General features: G+C 41.0%; 1 protein-coding gene across 1 annotated transcript in view; it reads right to left on the bottom strand.

The window, feature by feature from the left end:
• The window catches only part of kcnq4 (potassium voltage-gated channel subfamily Q member 4), a 51,666-nt gene that overhangs the window by 10,845 nt on the left and 22,877 nt on the right, over positions 1-17,944 (bottom strand). Inside the window, exons 2-11 of the mRNA XM_026156176.2 lie at positions 11,471-11,561; positions 10,115-10,241; positions 9,630-9,805; positions 8,453-8,578; positions 7,675-7,785; positions 7,482-7,577; positions 7,281-7,369; positions 4,747-4,872; positions 1,674-1,903; positions 1,498-1,594 (exon numbers count right to left, since the gene is read on the bottom strand). Coding sequence (XP_026011961.1) covers positions 1,498-1,594; positions 1,674-1,903; positions 4,747-4,872; positions 7,281-7,369; positions 7,482-7,577; positions 7,675-7,785; positions 8,453-8,578; positions 9,630-9,805; positions 10,115-10,241; positions 11,471-11,561 — 1,269 coding nt within the window. The remainder of the gene's footprint in view (positions 1-1,497; positions 1,595-1,673; positions 1,904-4,746; positions 4,873-7,280; positions 7,370-7,481; positions 7,578-7,674; positions 7,786-8,452; positions 8,579-9,629; positions 9,806-10,114; positions 10,242-11,470; positions 11,562-17,944) is intronic.

The following is a 17,944-nucleotide window of genomic DNA, read 5'->3' on the forward strand; positions in this document are numbered from 1 at the left end:
AGTCAGCTGAATCTGCGCACGCCAGCTCTTAAATGGAGGAGAGGCATGTTCACCTATTAATGAAGGCTGTGTACAATAGGAACCACCACTGGCGGGTGAGTGATCTTATCCAGTCAATAACAGGACGGACAGCAGCTCTGGCTTGTAGCTGAAAATTATGATTTAATAGAGAAACTACACTCATGTAGAAAAGAAAGTACAACCTTGGTCAGTTCAAAGGTTTTACATATGAAAATATAAAAAAGTCGCTTTATGCTTGGAGCGCTACAACCATGCAAGAACAGCAACATATTACATCGTGTCACTACTTACTCAACAAAGGCTAAGCCAAATACAGAAGCAGTATTTGTAAAACTAAACAAATCCATGATTCAGTAGCTTGTAGAGTTACCTTTGCCAACAATAAGTTGAAGTAATTGTTTTATCACTCTCTCACATCACTGTGGAGCATTTCTGACCTGTTCTTCTTTACAGCGTTGCTTCAGTTCATTAATGTTTGGGTCCTTCATTTAAGCAAAACTCTGTTAAGGTTCCTCCACAGCTTTTCAATCAGGTTGAGGTCTGAGCTTTGACTCGACCAATGCGACATCTTGATTCTTTTCTTTTTCAGCCCTTCTGTTGTATATTTGTGTTTGGGGATCATTGTCTTGTTGGATGACCCAATTTGGGCCCAGCTTCAGCTGTTGGACAAATGTCTTCACATTTGACTCTAGAATGCTTTGGTGTACAGAGGAGTTCATGGTCAACTTAATGCAAGGTGTTCATGTCCTATGGCTGCAAAACAAGCCCAAGTCATCACCCCTCCACCACCATGCTTGACAGTTTGTATGAGGTGTTGGTGCTGATATGCTGCAGGTGGTTTTTGTGCATTATAGCCATATAGCCATGCAAATAAGTAACAAGACAGTGTAAAGATTTTTTTTATTATATCCTGACTCCTAGACAGAGCTGAAAGATAGTTTCTTTGTCAAATGACTGTAGTTGACTTTATATTATTTTCTTTTATTAAATAGAGAATATTTTGATGTCTAATATCAACCTGCTAAAAGTGTCATCACTAAAACTTGGCTGTAGTGCAATGGAGACAAAGGAATCAACCATAAAGCTCAATAAAAGACTATATTAAGTATGGTTTCAGTATTGAAATTATTATTTCAGTATCATTTGAGATGTTTCTAATTAAGTCACAAATTACAAAAGATCAAAAATACAACAATGGATCAGCAAATACAAGTTTTATACTTCAGCGTGGTCACTAAGAGAGGAGATGATTGAAGCATAAAAGAAATACTTGTAATAGAAGATATGTTATCCAATAAAACTCCACAGTTAAAGCTTCTGCGACAAAATACAGATAAACTAGTGTTTAAGTCTTTGATGTCAAGTACAGAAATACAATTTAAAAAATTAAGGAAGGACCTCCAAATGTTTATTTCACACTCACACAAAAAGAAAAAAACCTCAATTTCAGGAAGTACAGCTGATGGCAGGACTCACCTGACAGCTCGTATAAGCGTCTTCACTGCTGGGATCACCTCCTCCATTGTTACGTCACAGTATGGTTTGTCTTCCACGCTGTCCTCCCCGAGTCCCTCTATTAGTGCAGAGCAGCGGTGAGTTACTCAGACACATTTAAATGCAAAGAGAATAGAAAGTGTGTGTGGGCTGCTCACCATCAACAGGAGGACGCGGTTTGAGGCGCAGGGAGGTGCGGAAGCGTGTGCGGTCATTGAAGCTCCAGCTCTTTTGGACCTTTCCCGGGCTCGTGGCCTCGGGGACGTTCTCCTGGCTGGGAGAGCGGCGGACACCAGAGCTAGGGGACAACGGCGAAGCCTTGTTCCGAATAGTTTGGGATGAACGGGAATTGTTCATCCTGATCCGATCCCGAAAGCCTATTTTACCGCTGACAGCAAAGTAGAAAGAGTTAAACATATGCAGGCACTGGTATTCATTTTGGAAAACTGCAGTTTTGTCACTGATCGCAATGTCCATGCCTTTGACTTTACAGGTCACTACACCGTGTTATCCTGCGAGCTTAGGGAAGCGAGAGAAGGGCAGCCTGAGCTTGTTGGAAAGGAGTCTGTTAGTAATTGTGGAAGAACACCAAAAATGTGGCCTGTCTTTCTAAACAGTCATCACATATACAAACAGACGAAGCAAGGAGACGGACAGACATTTATATTTTGTCCCAACGAAAGACAGACTAGCTGACTTATCACGGAGGCAGTGTCCAAATGCAGCACTCTGAATTGCTAGAAACTCATTCTGCCCTGAGGATTTGTTCATTTAATGTGCCTATCACAGCACCTGAATCAGCAAAATCAAAACCCGAAACCTGATTCAAGACTTGCACTAGTGCTGGGACGGCGGAAAAATGCTCCACCTACCATCAGAAAAGCTCTCTTAATCCGTTCAACGGTGTATAAGCATCAAAATATTAGCTTCAAAGTGCAGCCATATAAAAGGTGTCTCATTAAGTACTCTATACCACTCACCACAAGTCAGCCCCATACGTGAGGTCATCTCTTTACAGTAGAAAAGCTATTTAGCAGCCATTCTCTACGGATGATTGACTCCTAACGCTGCTGTTATAGCATGCACTTGTAGTCCAACCCAACACTATGGCCACTCACATGTTCCTGTCACGGATCCATAAGGCAACACAAACATCATGCACCACGGAGCAATTTTGGCCAAGTCATTCGCTCAAGAATTTGTTTTTTACGATGATATACTCTTTGTTTTGCATGTGTTACAAGGTAGCCGGCCATTTAAATGAAAATATAAACAGCTTGGGAGTGTTGTTGGAAGCCGCATTTCATTCAAGCAATGAGAAATGCTTTGGTTAGAGTAGAAGAAATGGGGGAGGTAGAGTGAAAGGAGTTTGCATGCTGCTGGGAAAGGACGTAAAATCATTTGGATCCACTGAGGACCACGAACTTTACTGAATCTTTCCACAGCCATGCAGGAATACTGCATGCAATCTAAAGTATTTGAGCACTAAAGAATACATTGTTTGCAAACTAATATGACTAATATGAACAGGAAAGTGGAAAGCATGCTTAATCGTTTAAGCAGTTTCTCCAAGAAGAGACTAAAAACTGAACTGACTAACTGAAATGAAAGCAGGAAGCAAGACTAGAGCATGACATTTATCAGACTTTTCAAAGAGTAAAAAGTCACTGATTTTTGAGGGAATACTCAATGTCCTCAAAATCCTCAAAATCCATGTGTTTAACTTGTCAGAGTCGTAAATCACCCACGACTTCTGCAGTGATTTTAACACATGGTTTCGTCGCTTCTTTGCCAAAACAAAAACATTCAGCTCTACATTCTCCAGCAATTACAATAAAGAAGAACTTGGAGAAATTTCCTCATATTAAAACATAGGAGAGCATGTTTTTATAATAAAGGATTCACGCAAGCATTTGTGGACCAGAACGTAGTGACTGTTTGAAGTTTCACATGGCAGCTTGTTGATTGCTTAAAACAAAATGAAATGCTGTAGCATCAGCTAAGTCGTGCTACTTTAATTTAAGTGGTTACTGTTAAAAAAATTTCACATCAGAATTTTTTTTTTCCATGAACAAAACATTTAAATCACTGCACTGGCCCACAATCATTTGGGTGTTTCAGGCAAGGTAAGGAGGATGTGCCGTTAAAGGAGGATGCTAGGTATTGATCTGTGACAATTTAGCGTGCCCCGTGCACAGGCTTGTTGCCGTGGATACCTCTGCTTGCGGCCAGCGTGTATCCGGAAGAGACCCCGCTTTTTAGAGAGGAGTTGACTGGGGAGACACACAAGGCAGAGGGAGAGAGGAAGTGAGGGGAAGAGAGGAGTGGAAGAAGTGGGGGAGGATGGCGGAGAAGTTCTGGGACACAACCTGAGTACGTGTTGTTACCCGTGAGGATAAAACGCAGCAGAAGCAAGAAACGGAGAGAGGAGGGGTGAGGTGTAACATCTCAATAGTCTAAACAGCCTCTTCCCTTACCTTCAACTGGAAAATATATTTCTGAGAGGCAAGTTTGGATTACTGAGACACGCTCAGTTAGCAGTTAGGTGGGATCAGTTGGTGGGAAAGGGTCATGCCAGGGTAGAAGGTAATGCTTCACCTGAGTATATTCATCAAGACAGTCCATTAAACATCACGGTGGGACAGCAGCTCCTCAATAACGAGACAATCCTACCAACAAAACTTAATATTCAAAAACCTTAATGTGCTTCGCTCTCATGCATAACTCCACTGTTTACAAATTAGATAAACAGCCCTGTGTTACTTTGGTTTGAGTTTATGCTAATGAATCTATCCCAGCTATGAATGCCCTTTACTCAACAAGCACATCTCATGACTTGGAGAACAAACCTGCATGGAACTTCTGCCTTCCTGAGAACAGATGGAGGATGGATGGCATGGAAAAGATACGATGGAAATAATAGGGGAAGAAAGATGAAGACAGGAAGAGGAAACTGGTGAGTGAACAGCAAGAGGTGGTGGAAATGGCAGGAGTATGCGCTAAAGCAGACAAAGATGCAGAGAAGCAGGAGGGCCTGCAACACAGTGGTCTCAGATCACATTAGTGAAGAACTGTTAGATAAAAGGCGTACATGCAGAAAGCTCTGGAAGCAGCGTGTCTTTTGCATGTGTACACCTGCTGAGTGTATTGTTCTGTGTCTTATTGCCTACAGCAGGACTATAGGCAGACTTTTGTCACCCTGCCTGGATGTACTGTGAGGCTGTTGCGTACCTGTCCCCCGACAGGTAGGGGGAGCTGTAGGGCCGCAGCCCAGACAGCAGCGTGTGGTAGGAGTTGTGGAGAACCTTCTTGGTGTTACGCTGTCTCTGGAGGTGACTGAACAGTAGCGTCAGTTCTCTGACACCCACGTGCACAAATAAACAAAAAACACATGAACAAATGAACAAAAAGGCAACAAATGGAGGAAAAACTAACAAAAAGGCCAAATCGATGGTCCAAACGCTCAAAACAAGAGGGATACATGAAAGATCTAAGATGTAGAGTACTGTGCAAATGTCTTGAGCCAAAGCTGATTTGTTTATATTTGAAAATGGGAAATAGGTGCACAGAGATATTAAAAACACGTGCAAACATACATGGAAACACAAAATACTAGGAAAAAGGCGAGCATTCTTATCGAGTCTTTAAGCAGTCTTCAGTAGGGCTGCCACAAACGATTATTTTGATAGTCGACTAGTCAGCGATTACTTTTGCGATTAGTCGACTAATCAGATCATCATCCATTGAACATACAGCATACAGCTTATTGCACCAGCAGCATCTGCTCTTATATAACTATCATTAGCTTTCAGCTTTAAGTGTTTAAGGTATGTGCTAACTAAAAATAAAGACAAGATGATAGTTTATTAAATTTTAATGACATTTGCAGAGTGTTTCGGTGGAGTTTAATAAACTCCTTGCTATCTAAAATATAACAGGACACCGGAGTAAATTCTCCAGCATCTCACACTTCTGATGATCAGCTGTCTGCTTGACGTTTATTCAGCTGTGTAAAAACTATAACTTTAATCTCATCCAAACCGATTTACTCAGGAACAAATAAAACACTGAAAAAAGCCAAACAACATTTTGAAGTTATCTAAGTGACTTATATATCATGTTTAACCTGAGTAGTGAAAGACGGCGGTGGGTTTGAAAACGATCTGCCGGGAGTCCGGTGTTCTCACGGCTCTAGTTAGCCTAGCCCCCGGCTAGCTATCGAGCTAGTGGGTAACAGACGTCTCAGAAAACGTCGGAGCGCTTTTGAAAATATGTGGTGTCTTGATAAACTGAGCAGATATTTGAGGTTTACACAGCTACATTCTCGCCTGAAAATATGTTAAACGTTTATTTTGTGACCCAGAAAGAATAATAAGAATAATATTAAAACTAACCAGCTGCCGCCATTGTTGGAAACTAAGCAGGGCCGCGATGGGCCGCGCTATGAATTCTGGGACACAGTTTCTTCTTCTTCGGGGTTTAACGGCAGCTGGCATCCTTGGACATGCAGTGCTGCCATCTTCTGTTTCAGTCCATTATTACACTCTTAAATCCTACTACTGATTCCTGCAACGACGCGTCGACTATTAAATTAGTCGTCGACGATTTTGATAGTCGACGTAATCGTGACTAGTCGACTAATCGTGGCAGCCCTAGTCTTCAGTAATATTTCTTCAGACTCCTTGAAGGACATTCAAAGCTCTTCTGTTGGCTACCTTTTGTTCGGTTCTTTGCCAGCATGATCAATAATGTTGATGTCTGGGCTCTGGGGAGGCCAATCCATGACTGATAGTGTTTCTTTGTGTGTTTTTTATGCAGGCTTGCTTTCACTCAATAGGCAATGTGTTTGTGATCACTGCAATCCTGAAAAATGAAGCCGTTACAAATCAGATGATTTCCATATGGTACTAAATCAGTGGGCTTTTTTGTGTTCATAATTCCATCAGTTTTGACACTTTTTGATCACAGATCAGATCAGACAGTGGTAGATCTAATACAACTATCTGCTACAGATAGTTGTATTAGAGCTGCCATTTGTCCACATGTTCAGTTTCTTTAAACTGATACAATTCAACCTTGGTTCTTTGTCGTCTGTTAGACACAGAAGCAGAACTGGTTCAGCGCTTTATTTCTTTTTTTTGCTTGAATGATTCGTAGGACAATGTTAAGTGGCTTAAGAAAATGAATAAATAAACAAACAAAGCATTCCTCTGATAATTGCCAGGTAACAAAACATAAAGAAATGAGGAGTAGTTCAAGACTTTGCACGGTACTGTACATGTGTGAAGAGTAAGAATCGGGCAGTGCAAGTCTGACTTAATTTAAATGTAAACAGATGCATGTGTCTCTTCATGTTTCTCAGGTTCCCCTCCTTTTAAGAAAATAAAAATTAGTCAAATTAATACATAAATGCAAAACGTAAGAAACCACTGCGTAGAAGAAAAATCTGAAAAAATAAACGAGGTGGCAGAAATCTTAAATAATAAATGGAGAGCAAATCAAAATCATTTCTGTCACTACAATCCTCAGTTTAACTGAGAGAGGGTTGCAGGTAGCAGACATGATGTGTGCAGCGATATGAACGCATGAGCAGAAACCAAACCACAAACTTCTCTACATGTTTCAGGATTTGCTTTTTGAGAAATGTTCTGATGCAACTCTCAAATCTCTGTCTGCCTTTACACTCCAACCAAACACGGCCAAAGGTGCCCGCAGATTTCTGATGGCTGAATCCACTCAGTGCTCAGCCTGGTAGGAGCGCCTACCTGAAAGAAGGCAACATGCTGTCGTAGAAGTACCAAGTAGCTGTTAGATAGGAGTGTTTGGCATCTGTTGAGTAGAGACGCCATGCAGCCTGAAGAAAAAAAAAACACAAAGCGATAAAAACAGCGAAAGTTAGCAGCCTGTGTGGTTTCCTGCTTGAGTGTGAATGAAACAGCTTTTGAGACTCTTGCTGTGGCCGTCACCTGTATCAGGTTTGCTGCAGGCATCCTCCTCTTCTCAAAGTGTTTCTGCCTGTGTTGCTCTTGAACCTTTAAGGCAAAGCCTGACCCCAAAATTCCCTGAGGGTCAAAGATCAAATTAATGTCAGGAGTGCAACTCGTGACTTTGGGCAATGCCGAAGGAGTCGCGAACTGTGAGTAAATATAGGAGACTTACAGCAGGCAGGGCAAAGAAAGAGACTCCCAGAAGAGCAAAGCCGGCAGCTAGGAGCCGTCCCTGCCACGTATGAGGGGTCTTGTCACCGTAGCCAATCGTAGTTAAAGTTATCTGAGTAGAGGAAGAAATACAGATCTCGAGCTCAAAATAGAAGAGGCCTAATAAATTACCAGTTTTCAAAAACTGCACTGACATGTTGCACTGTTTCTTTTACAAAGAGCCAATTTTTTCAAGCATATATTCACGAAAGCTGAAGTTACTCCCACAAAAAAGATCTGATATGAAAGTGCACTCATTTCCACCCGTGATTTCTGTCAATTTAAAAACCACAGCAATCTTTCATGACATGTTTTGCAGTGACTAGAAATCACTGTGAATTATCTCACGCTGAACCCTCCTCTAAGACTAAGAGTGAGAAGTTTAATAGAAGCTCTGTGGATCCACGCCAAAACTTAATGGGCTCTTCTATTGCTCTTGCTCCATTGTGGAACTCAGCCTGGCAGATTTTTTGCAGTCTTGTTGACAGTCAGACAGACAAAATGCACAGCTCACATACCTAAAGGTTTGTGAAATGCACATTCAGATAACACAACAATCACTCACCTACAACTGAGTCTTCTTTAAACAAACTGGCCAAAAACAACACATTTACCACCTCCTGAATCTTAATTTATAGATCCCATCTGGGTATACTCGAGCATTTAAATCACAGATGATAAGATGATAAAGGGATGTTTGCAAAGGGAGTCCAAATATGGGCACAGTTAGCAATACTCACAGTCCCCCACCAGAGGGAGTCTGCATAAGTGTTGAAGTCTGAGTTGATGTCTTTCTCTGCCAGGTAGACGAGGAAGGAGGCAAAGATCAGGACCAGGAAACCTATGTACCAGGCTGTGATCAACTCCTGTGAGACAGACAGTGGTATTAGTCACACCTGTCAGCAGCATCACAATCCACCACAGTCTCTGCTGTATCTCTATTATCGTTATGGGCTAAAATCTCATCATAATCACATTTGGCTTCCACTTTGACTTGGCTGCTCTGACAGCTGATGCATCAATTCATCACCATTATCATCATGACAGCCGTATATAGGTGTTCTCCAACCGAATGCTGGGTGACAGGCGAGGAAGTCAGCACAACAAGGTAACAGCTAATTTGCCAGAAATGAGCAGCGAGTTTGATGTTTGAGGCCTGTGAATGTAATCAAACAACGGCTGGTCATCCATTAGAGTCACAAGATATTCCTTGACGCTGAAAGCTATTGAGATATTTATCCCATTAGTTCCCATCATGTCATCGCGGGCCTTTTAATGGCAGCCCTCAGCCTCCTCTCTGCTCTTATAATAATCCATAATGTTGCAAGTGGCTACTGTGTATTAGCTTACTTTTCATTTTCAGTGTACAACTTAATCAATGAAATGTTATTGCTTAAACATAAACCAGATAAACAGTGTTTACATGTCAGAACATGTGTATGATGAGTTTGGACAACGTACACCACCACAGTGGATTTTACATCAAACAATCACCATGCCACTGAAGTGCAAATTTCACTTTTACTTGAAAGTTTTTACCAAAGTATTACGTTAACTGTTCAGAAACTACAGACGTTGTTATACACAGCTCCCCATTTTCACAGGTTTAAAATAACTGCCAAGCTAAATGATTGTTTTTAATATGCAGATGAAATTTTGCATTTAGGGACTGAAGTGTAGATCCCAGGGGCATCATTGAAAGCCATGTTTCCTCCTTGCTTGTTCGTGGGTTTCTCCACCTCCAGTTTTGACTTCAGTAACTGAAAAGCTGCTCTGTTGTGCTGGAATTAAGAAACTGATTTGGCCATTGTTTGATTTGAAAAACTCTTATTTAAGCTACTTTTGAAAATCTTACTTTGTGTCACCGCCCAAAAACATAGGGACCTAACTGCATATTTATCAGCCTCTCATTCCCACCTTGCTGTGAGCATACACCACGGAGCCCAGAAGTTTCCAGGTGCCTCCTCGTCGGTCCATGCGTACCATACGCAAAATCTGAAGAAAACGCATGCTGCGCAGGGCGGACGTAGCAAAGATGTTGCCCTGCGTGCCTGCTGCAATCACTCCCAGTGACGCCACGAACACAATGAAGTCTAGAGAGAAGATGTGCACATCATGACAAAGAAAGAAACAGCACCCGAGGGATACTTTTATATGAATACATTAATAGTTTCACATATTTTCCAGCGACGTGGCGCAGGCTTATTTCAGTGTTACATAATGTAGCTATTATAGAGGCAATTCCCATAAGAGGAGAAACATCCCTTACAGGCTCCTTCTGTGAATTATGAAATTTCACCCCCTCTTAATGCCATAAATGTCAGTGGTTCCAACTTTAAGCTGCTTTTTCAGCACCAAATCAGTAGAAAACAGGTGGAAAACACAAATAAACACACTCTAACCTATGACACAAAAAGGCTTCCTGGCAAATTTCAGTCGTCCTTTCCATCCTCGGTATCTGCAGCAACATCCGGCTGCCCAAACCCTGATGAAGTACTCCAAGCCAAACACCACGATCATGACAAATTCCTGCAAGCGACACACACAGAGTGAAAGAGGGGTCAGTTATGTTTGTTCAACTAATCATCATTTTACAGGGTTCCCATTAAATTGTTAAACCAGTGTCACGCTCACCAACTGCCTCCCAAACAGAGCTGTCTATTTTATTTAAAGTAGCAATCTGGTGTTTATGTGCCCAACGTCTATCAAGTTGCCAGTGATCCATTTTGGATCATGGTTATGTTCAGCTTGTGTTGTAGCCACACGCTAAACGCCTTTTTCGGAAAAAGGACCATGTTACCTTTCAAGTGAACTCAACACAGCCTCTATGTTGAGAGACCACAAAGAAAAACAAAAGGAAAAATATCAGTGCTGTGGAAAGGATCATGGTAACATGAAAAGTACACAATATGTCACACTGCATGTGATGAACATCTAGCTGGGAAGTATATTTTACATTTTTTTACAGTAACACATGAACTAATGTGAATCTTCATAACATGATTTACATTCCCTGCACTCTGTTTATTAAACCTTTCCCATGATATCATTTTAAAGGTCTTAGCAGAGAGAGAAAAACCGTAGCCAGGGACATTCGTGTCATATGTTCAGTTTCTAAACTGAAAATTTAACAGCTTTAGAGTTCTGACTCAAGTCAAACCATTTTCCACGCGTCTTTCCTGCTTTCAGGTTTCTGGACCGTGCAGACAGTTTATAATGCGCTGAACCAATCTGTCATTAGAGCAAATGTTCATGTAAGTAAAATCCACTAATGGGTGATTGTCTGCTAATGGCCAGGTGATTGATCGAAAGAGTGAAGGGAGGGAATGTGGAAGTGAAGAGTACTACCATTAAATAACACGTTATGAAGCGCAAGGTGGGAAGAGAGAGGGGGAAAAGGTGGCTGAGAGAGGACGAGTCAGGTTAGGAAGGAGGAAAAGGGTGTCCATTACCTTTCACTAAAGCAGCTGAAGTACAGAGGAAGAGAGGGGATTAAGGGATAGCTATTAGGATTAGTGCATCATGTCTGTGATTTCCTGCGCAGTCAACAACACCTGAATCCTCCCACCTGCTTACATGGCTATCTGCGCCGCTAACGGTAAAGAAAAGCACATACGCAAGCACGCATGGATGGACTGCAGCAAGTGAGACGGCATGCATGCAAGGACAGCGTGTGACGATGTGCACTGGAGCTGCCATAAATGTGTTTGTATAAGTATAAACAAGAGGGCAAACTAGAGGGAAGAAGGGGGTCCTACCAGGATGAAGAGACCTTGGTTTGCGGCTTTCTGGTGTTCGGGGATGGTGGAGAACACGGACAGCACTAAGCAGCTGAACACCAGAAGAAAACTGAAACACACACAAAAACACACCAGTTACACACACAGTTCATTACATATATTGTTTAGTCTCTGCATGATTAACCGCTAACACAAAAAATTACTGCACACAAAGCAGGAAAACACTTGCTGATCTGTAACACAATGCAAACGGTCATATTCAGTGAGTAGGACAAAAATCACTCTAATGGAACCAAGTTTGTTTGTTTTTTGCATAAATTGTCAGGCCATTCAACTGCCACCTTATTACATACCCTGATTTAACTGTTCATTACTGCAAATATCTAATGAGCAGCAATGGCAGCAACTCTGTGCACAACCATCTCTAGGGTTTACTGACAATGGTTTGAAGAAGAGAAAATATCCAATGAGCAGCAGTTCTCTGAGTGAAAAAAAAACCTTGTTGATGTCAGAGGTCAGAGGAAAAGGGGCAGACTGCTTTGATAGGAAGGCAACAGTAACTAAAGATATACAGAACATCTCTAAATACACAGATTAGCTAGAGCAGCAGAAGACTGCACCCAGTCCTGGGAGCTAAGCTGAGGTTACAATTTGCATGGACTCACCAAAATATCCCCCTGGCAAGTGAGTATATAAAAGTTATAAATAAATAAATGTTTAAATTTTATTTCATTTTCATATTTAATTGTATTTTTATTTTTATTATCAAAAAATAAAAATGTGGTCCACATACAAGCCAGAAACTATTTCATTCTGTTGTGAAACATCCTGAATAACTCTGCGAACGATCAATGAAATCAATAAAACAGCTAAACATAAATCAGAAGACAAGAAAACCAGCCGCAATCACTTGATCTTCTGAGTGTGGTTTGTGTATCAGAAGTACTGCTTATTCCTGCCATAAACCTTTATTGTGACATGCTAATGATATTTTAGTCTCGCTCTCCACTCGCAGCACATATAACATCACAGTTATATATATAATCATATATAATCATCAGGAGTATATATATGATTATAATAATATAATAAAAATTCAGAAGGGTTGGTCTAATGGCACATGGATAATATAATTATTATTATTATGGCTAAAATAATAAAATAAATAATCTAAAATAATCTTTTAGATTAGGACAATAGCAAATGGAAACCTGCGGTTCAGCTAGGAAAAAAACTTCGCCCCACAGAAGTAATGGCCACTTGAGCTCAAGAACTCCCCTGAAATTAAACACAACATAAATTCTGACTGATTCTGTCTCATGCTTAAGCCGCTCTCATCTTTATATAAGCACTTAATTTTTTTCAGTGTCTCTGCAGATGTGGGAAGTCAGAATTTCCATCATTAAGTTCAGGACAACTGTTAGGGAACATTTTAAAATGCCGAATCTATTATCACAGTTCTCACATGCAGACATTAGCTGTTAACAACAAAATATTTGATGCCATTCAACAATATTTTCCTCACTACGCACAGGGCATCAACTCTAATTTCATGTTAGTGTGTTTCTGGAATTGCGTGGGGCCTAAAAGAGGAAAACACTGGCACTACTGCACCTCGCTGTCCCACTTAACAGGTGGAAAAAGTTATTGCTAGATTCAGTGTAAGTGCGATTAAAGGAGGCTCAGCATGCTGATTATGTTAGAAAATAATGTTTCTTTTTATTTTCATTATCCGTTAATGATGTTATTGTATTTATATATATATAATTGGTTCCTCAAGAGAGCTACAATGAATTTATTTAATCGCATATTCTCGGTGAGACTAAAAACTAACTGTCAGACAACCACAAGAACTTCATTACCCACACCGAGATTACCTCAACAATGGTAAGATTATCACAGATCACCCCAATAGCGTGATGGAGCTCAGCTGCTTTGCTTTTGGCTTTAACCACATACTGCAACTCCGCAGCTCCACAACATGATCCACAGCACAATAACAGTGAACATGGAAGGACCATTTGAGAACAAAGTGGGTAAAAGATACAGCAAAAAAGAGCTGAGAGAAATGAACAAACACACAACCACTCCCTGGCTGCCCTTTGTGCCATTTGAAATCTAGAACAACAAGGCAGGATTATCCAGGTGGCAGCTGCTGGTCCAGCTGGTCAACATGTCACAGCCCAAAGTTAGAGAACACTTGCTGGACCCGAAACCAGTTCTCAAAGCCTCGCACAATGGTGCCCTTTATCTTCAGTAATACGATCAACAAGTCTCTAACTGGGCTAATGTGTGAGAAATGAAATGCATTTAAAGCGTTTGCATTAAAAAGCTGCTTTGCAAAAAAGCAGCAGGTCAGCTGAACTGAGAAGCACACAAAGCCTGATCTGTATACCGTTTCCACTGAGAAATGTTCCACTGGGAAAGAGGACAACAGCCATGTGAAACAAAAACAAAAAGAAATTGGAAACCTATTTATGTTCAGCAGAAGAAGAAACGATAAGAAAGACCTGATTTGTCTCAGTCCATCACCATCTCTTGGGTTCACATGAAGTGTAAGAAAAATAAAAATAACAGGCAGGAGCAAGAATAAATGAGTAGATCTTTTTTGTGACCTCTTGACTGATTGATCAGGAAAAACTAACAAATGTCCAGGGAAGACAGCACAGATAGACAGGAGGCAATATGTGGATTTATTTCTTTGGTCATGATGTGAAGAAATAGATCTACATGTTTTTTAAGGGGGAAATAATCATTCGAACAGCATGTGTGACGCCAGGTTGTAAAGAATATACAGCTGAGAATATACAGCTGCACATAGTCATTCATTACTATATTAAAAAGCTGTAGCAAGTCGACGTAGATGAGGCTACATTGACATGTGCATGGGTATATTTTTAAATGGGGGCTTTCTGCTTTTACTCTTTAAATCAAATGCACACAAACACCGTCTAAAACACATCTCCCTCCACACGAAAACTTTAAAAACTACATCAAGCGCTGCCAAGACCACGCCAAAGCGACTGTATGTATATAACTGTAGGCCAATCAGAAGCCTGGGAGGAAATCAATTACTAGGTGAGCAAAGCTGGAGCAGAAGAAGTGAGTGTTTGCAATGATGTTGTACTATTTCTCAAAATAGTGTGAACGGGTTAAAAATATGGTCTATACTAAAAAGTAAATTAAGTGTGTGAAAGTGTTGAAAGAGTATGTTTCATTGGAAATAATTTATCTGAATTTCAGGAGCAGGACCACACATTCATCCTTTTGGCGTTCTGTCGGCTTTTCCTCGCTCCCTTTTTCAATTCATTCACCTCTCATTAGTGCATGCGGATCGGCCCGGCCCAATGCTGCTCCCCTCTGAGGCCTTTCCCCAAAACCGCAGGCTCAATTCATGCACACGCCTCCTACAAATGAGGATGTGGTCCCAGCTACTGAAAAGTTATTTAAGACAAGTGAAAAGACCACATTTGGAACATGACGACAGATGAAGAGGAACTTATTAAAATCAGACAAAAAGGGTGGCTAAGTACTGCTTTAAAGGGCTACTATAACCCCACAGCAAGAAGGTCCTGAGTTCAATTCCACCATCAGGCCGGGGTCTTTCTGTGTGGAGTTTGCATGTTCTCCCCGTGCTTGCGTGGGTTCCCTCCGGGTACTCCGGCTTCCTCCCACCGTCCAAAGACATGCAGCTTGAGGGGACAGGTTAATTGGATAATCCAAATAATGAATGTGAATGGTTGTCTGTCCCTGTGTGTTGGCCCTGTGACAGACTGGCGACCTGTCCAGGGTGTACCCCGCCTCTCGCCCTATGACAGCTGGAATAGGCTCCAGCGCCCCCCGCAACCCCAACACTCGTAACACGGTTTATGGGTTATCTCTCATTTCTTCTTTTCTTTTTTCTTTTTCACTTATTGGCCATTAGAAATTTCAATATAAAAACAGCCAATTATCAGCCGATAATATTAGCCTTCATTATCAATTAAGCTGATTAAAATCCAGCAGTAAAGATTTAGTTGATCTGAATGGTCTAACTCGTGCTCTCGTAAAAAAAAAAAAAAAAAACACGTCTCACTTTCACTCTTCTCAACTGAATGTGAGATGTGAGTCAGTGAGCGACTTCTCAGACTGTTTTTGTTTTGTCTGCCTGCCCAGCCGCAGTTTCCCAATAGTGAGACAAATAGAAAGACAGAGCAGATCTTAGACAGCTAGAAAGACACCGGACACCACGCGTGAATAAACAGACACCTCCTAATTACCATTGTATATTTTTTAGCCCACCGAGGCGTAAACAGTGCTCCAGCCACAGAAGGGATAGTTTGAAAAATACACTGAGATGACTCTCGGCAAACAATGCATTTTGGTCATTCATCAGCTGAGCAATGTGCTGACTAAACCCTCTCCTTCCTCTCCAATTAACTCAAAGCGTTGTGTGTAATACGGTGAGGAGGAGATTCGTTGGAGCAGCATTTCAGGGGGGTTCATTGACTTGTGCTTTATGACAGGAAACAAGTTAGAGCACAGACAGCGGGATCGACAGCTTGACTTTTACAAAATGCAGACACAACATTCCCGTAGAAACACAACTCTGCATTTACCTGAATACAATACTATCCCTTGCATACAGCAATTTCTATACAGTTCAATGAGTCATCGTATCCGTTTCTGCAACTAGACTGCATATTTATAAAATCTACTTCCGCTATGATGCAACAAACCCTTCAAAACTCATCTCATCCTGTTCACAAGCCACAGATGAGCATTAATATCAGCCAAACGTACATGTAGCATTAAAAGACCAAAGTAGATTTTATATCAAACAGTCGTTTGATTTGAAGCACAAAGTGCAGAATTTGAGCTTTAATTCCACACATGTTTAATAAAAGTATTTCATTAACTATTCATGAAATACAGGCTCCAAATTGTTTGATTCAAAATCCACGGTGGTGCTGCAGAGAGGTAAAGTTACATAAATGGTGTGGACATTATCACATTTTCTCCAGTATGTTGGATATGTACCCTTATCTGTCACAACATTAAAACAAAATGTCAAGGAGGTCTCCCCTTGTGCTGCCAAAAATAGCTCTGACCAATCAGGGCCTGGGTGTAGAGCCTCCGTAGGTCAAGATCGCATCAACATCTGGGGTGAAGACCTCAAGTGCTCCTCAATGATACTCCTGAGTATTTCTGTTCTAACGGGGGAGGCTGCTGCCTTCGGGGAGTGCTGTTGCCATGCAGAACTCTGCTCTGCGTCTAATATATACATTAACCCTATGACCCCAGGTTTCCCAGCAGAGCATTGCACCTATAAGGAGTGTGCCTGATTGGTGCAAATGTCAGAGGAAAATAAGATCCTAAAATCACTAAGCACAAAGTGTTACTCCCCCTTTCAGTTTCCCTCCATTTTTTCTGACCACCAACCCCACTTAGCTCCTTGGCTCAAATAAAAACAAAAATCCTTTGAAATAATTCACTGATATATTGTTTATTACTAATACAAATAACAAAGCTATTTGGATGACAATGCTGACTAGTGCTTGGGAAAATATAATATGCCCAAATTCAGTCAAAGAGACCACTGATACTGCATAATATCCAGATTTTTAAAGTTATCTGACATGTATGATGACCTTTTTCATTGCCTTCACTTTTACGTTCTGTTACGGCTCTTCTATATATTTAAGAGGCCTGTTAAGATCCACCAAGTAGACGCATTTGCTTCTTTCTACTTATGAACATTAAGATATAAATGCATAATCAAGCAAAATAGACGAGCAGACAGTTAGGCCACGCATGATGAATATCGAGAGGGAGTCACATTTCTGCTGAAGGCACATTTCTCCATCCACCCCAGCATCACCACACACCATCACGCCCTCCCTTTCAGGGAAATGTCAATTAAGAGCAAAGCATCAGTTGAAATCCACCAATTCAGCATGGTTGGCCTCATGGGACACTGAAAGAAAATTGACTCAGCTTTGACTTTAACCTGCCTCAATAAAGTACCCTTATATTGAGGTTATTTTTTTTAAAGAGATTCAAAATGGATTTAGATGTAAGAATTTTGAGAAGAAAGAACAGAAATGTCAGAGTAAAAATGCTCTTTTGAGGTCGGCATTAAAGATATAATGTTTTTTATGAGGTAGAGATCAAAGTGCCGTTGCTTTACATATTCAGCACAGGATGATGACAGGCCCGGGTGACCTCAGAGGAAAAGAAGGTTAAAAGCACATTATAAATAAACATACATCCAGTCCTGTGAAAAAGAAAGTTTTCACAGCACTCTGTGCAGTCCTGTACAGCCCATGATTCAGTAGCTTATAAAACCACCTTTGGAAGCACTAACTTGAAGTAATCATTTTTTGTTTGACTCTCACATCGTTGTGGAGGAATTTTGGCCCAGCCTTATTTACAAACCTTCAGTTCATTGAGGATTGCAGGCATTTGATTATGCACAGCTCTCTTAAGCTCCCACTACAGCTTTTCAATCAG

Source organism: Astatotilapia calliptera, chromosome 22, assembly GCF_964374335.1.
Source record: "Astatotilapia calliptera chromosome 22, fAstCal68.1, whole genome shotgun sequence".
NCBI classification, from domain to species: Eukaryota; Metazoa; Chordata; class Actinopteri; order Cichliformes; family Cichlidae; genus Astatotilapia; species Astatotilapia calliptera.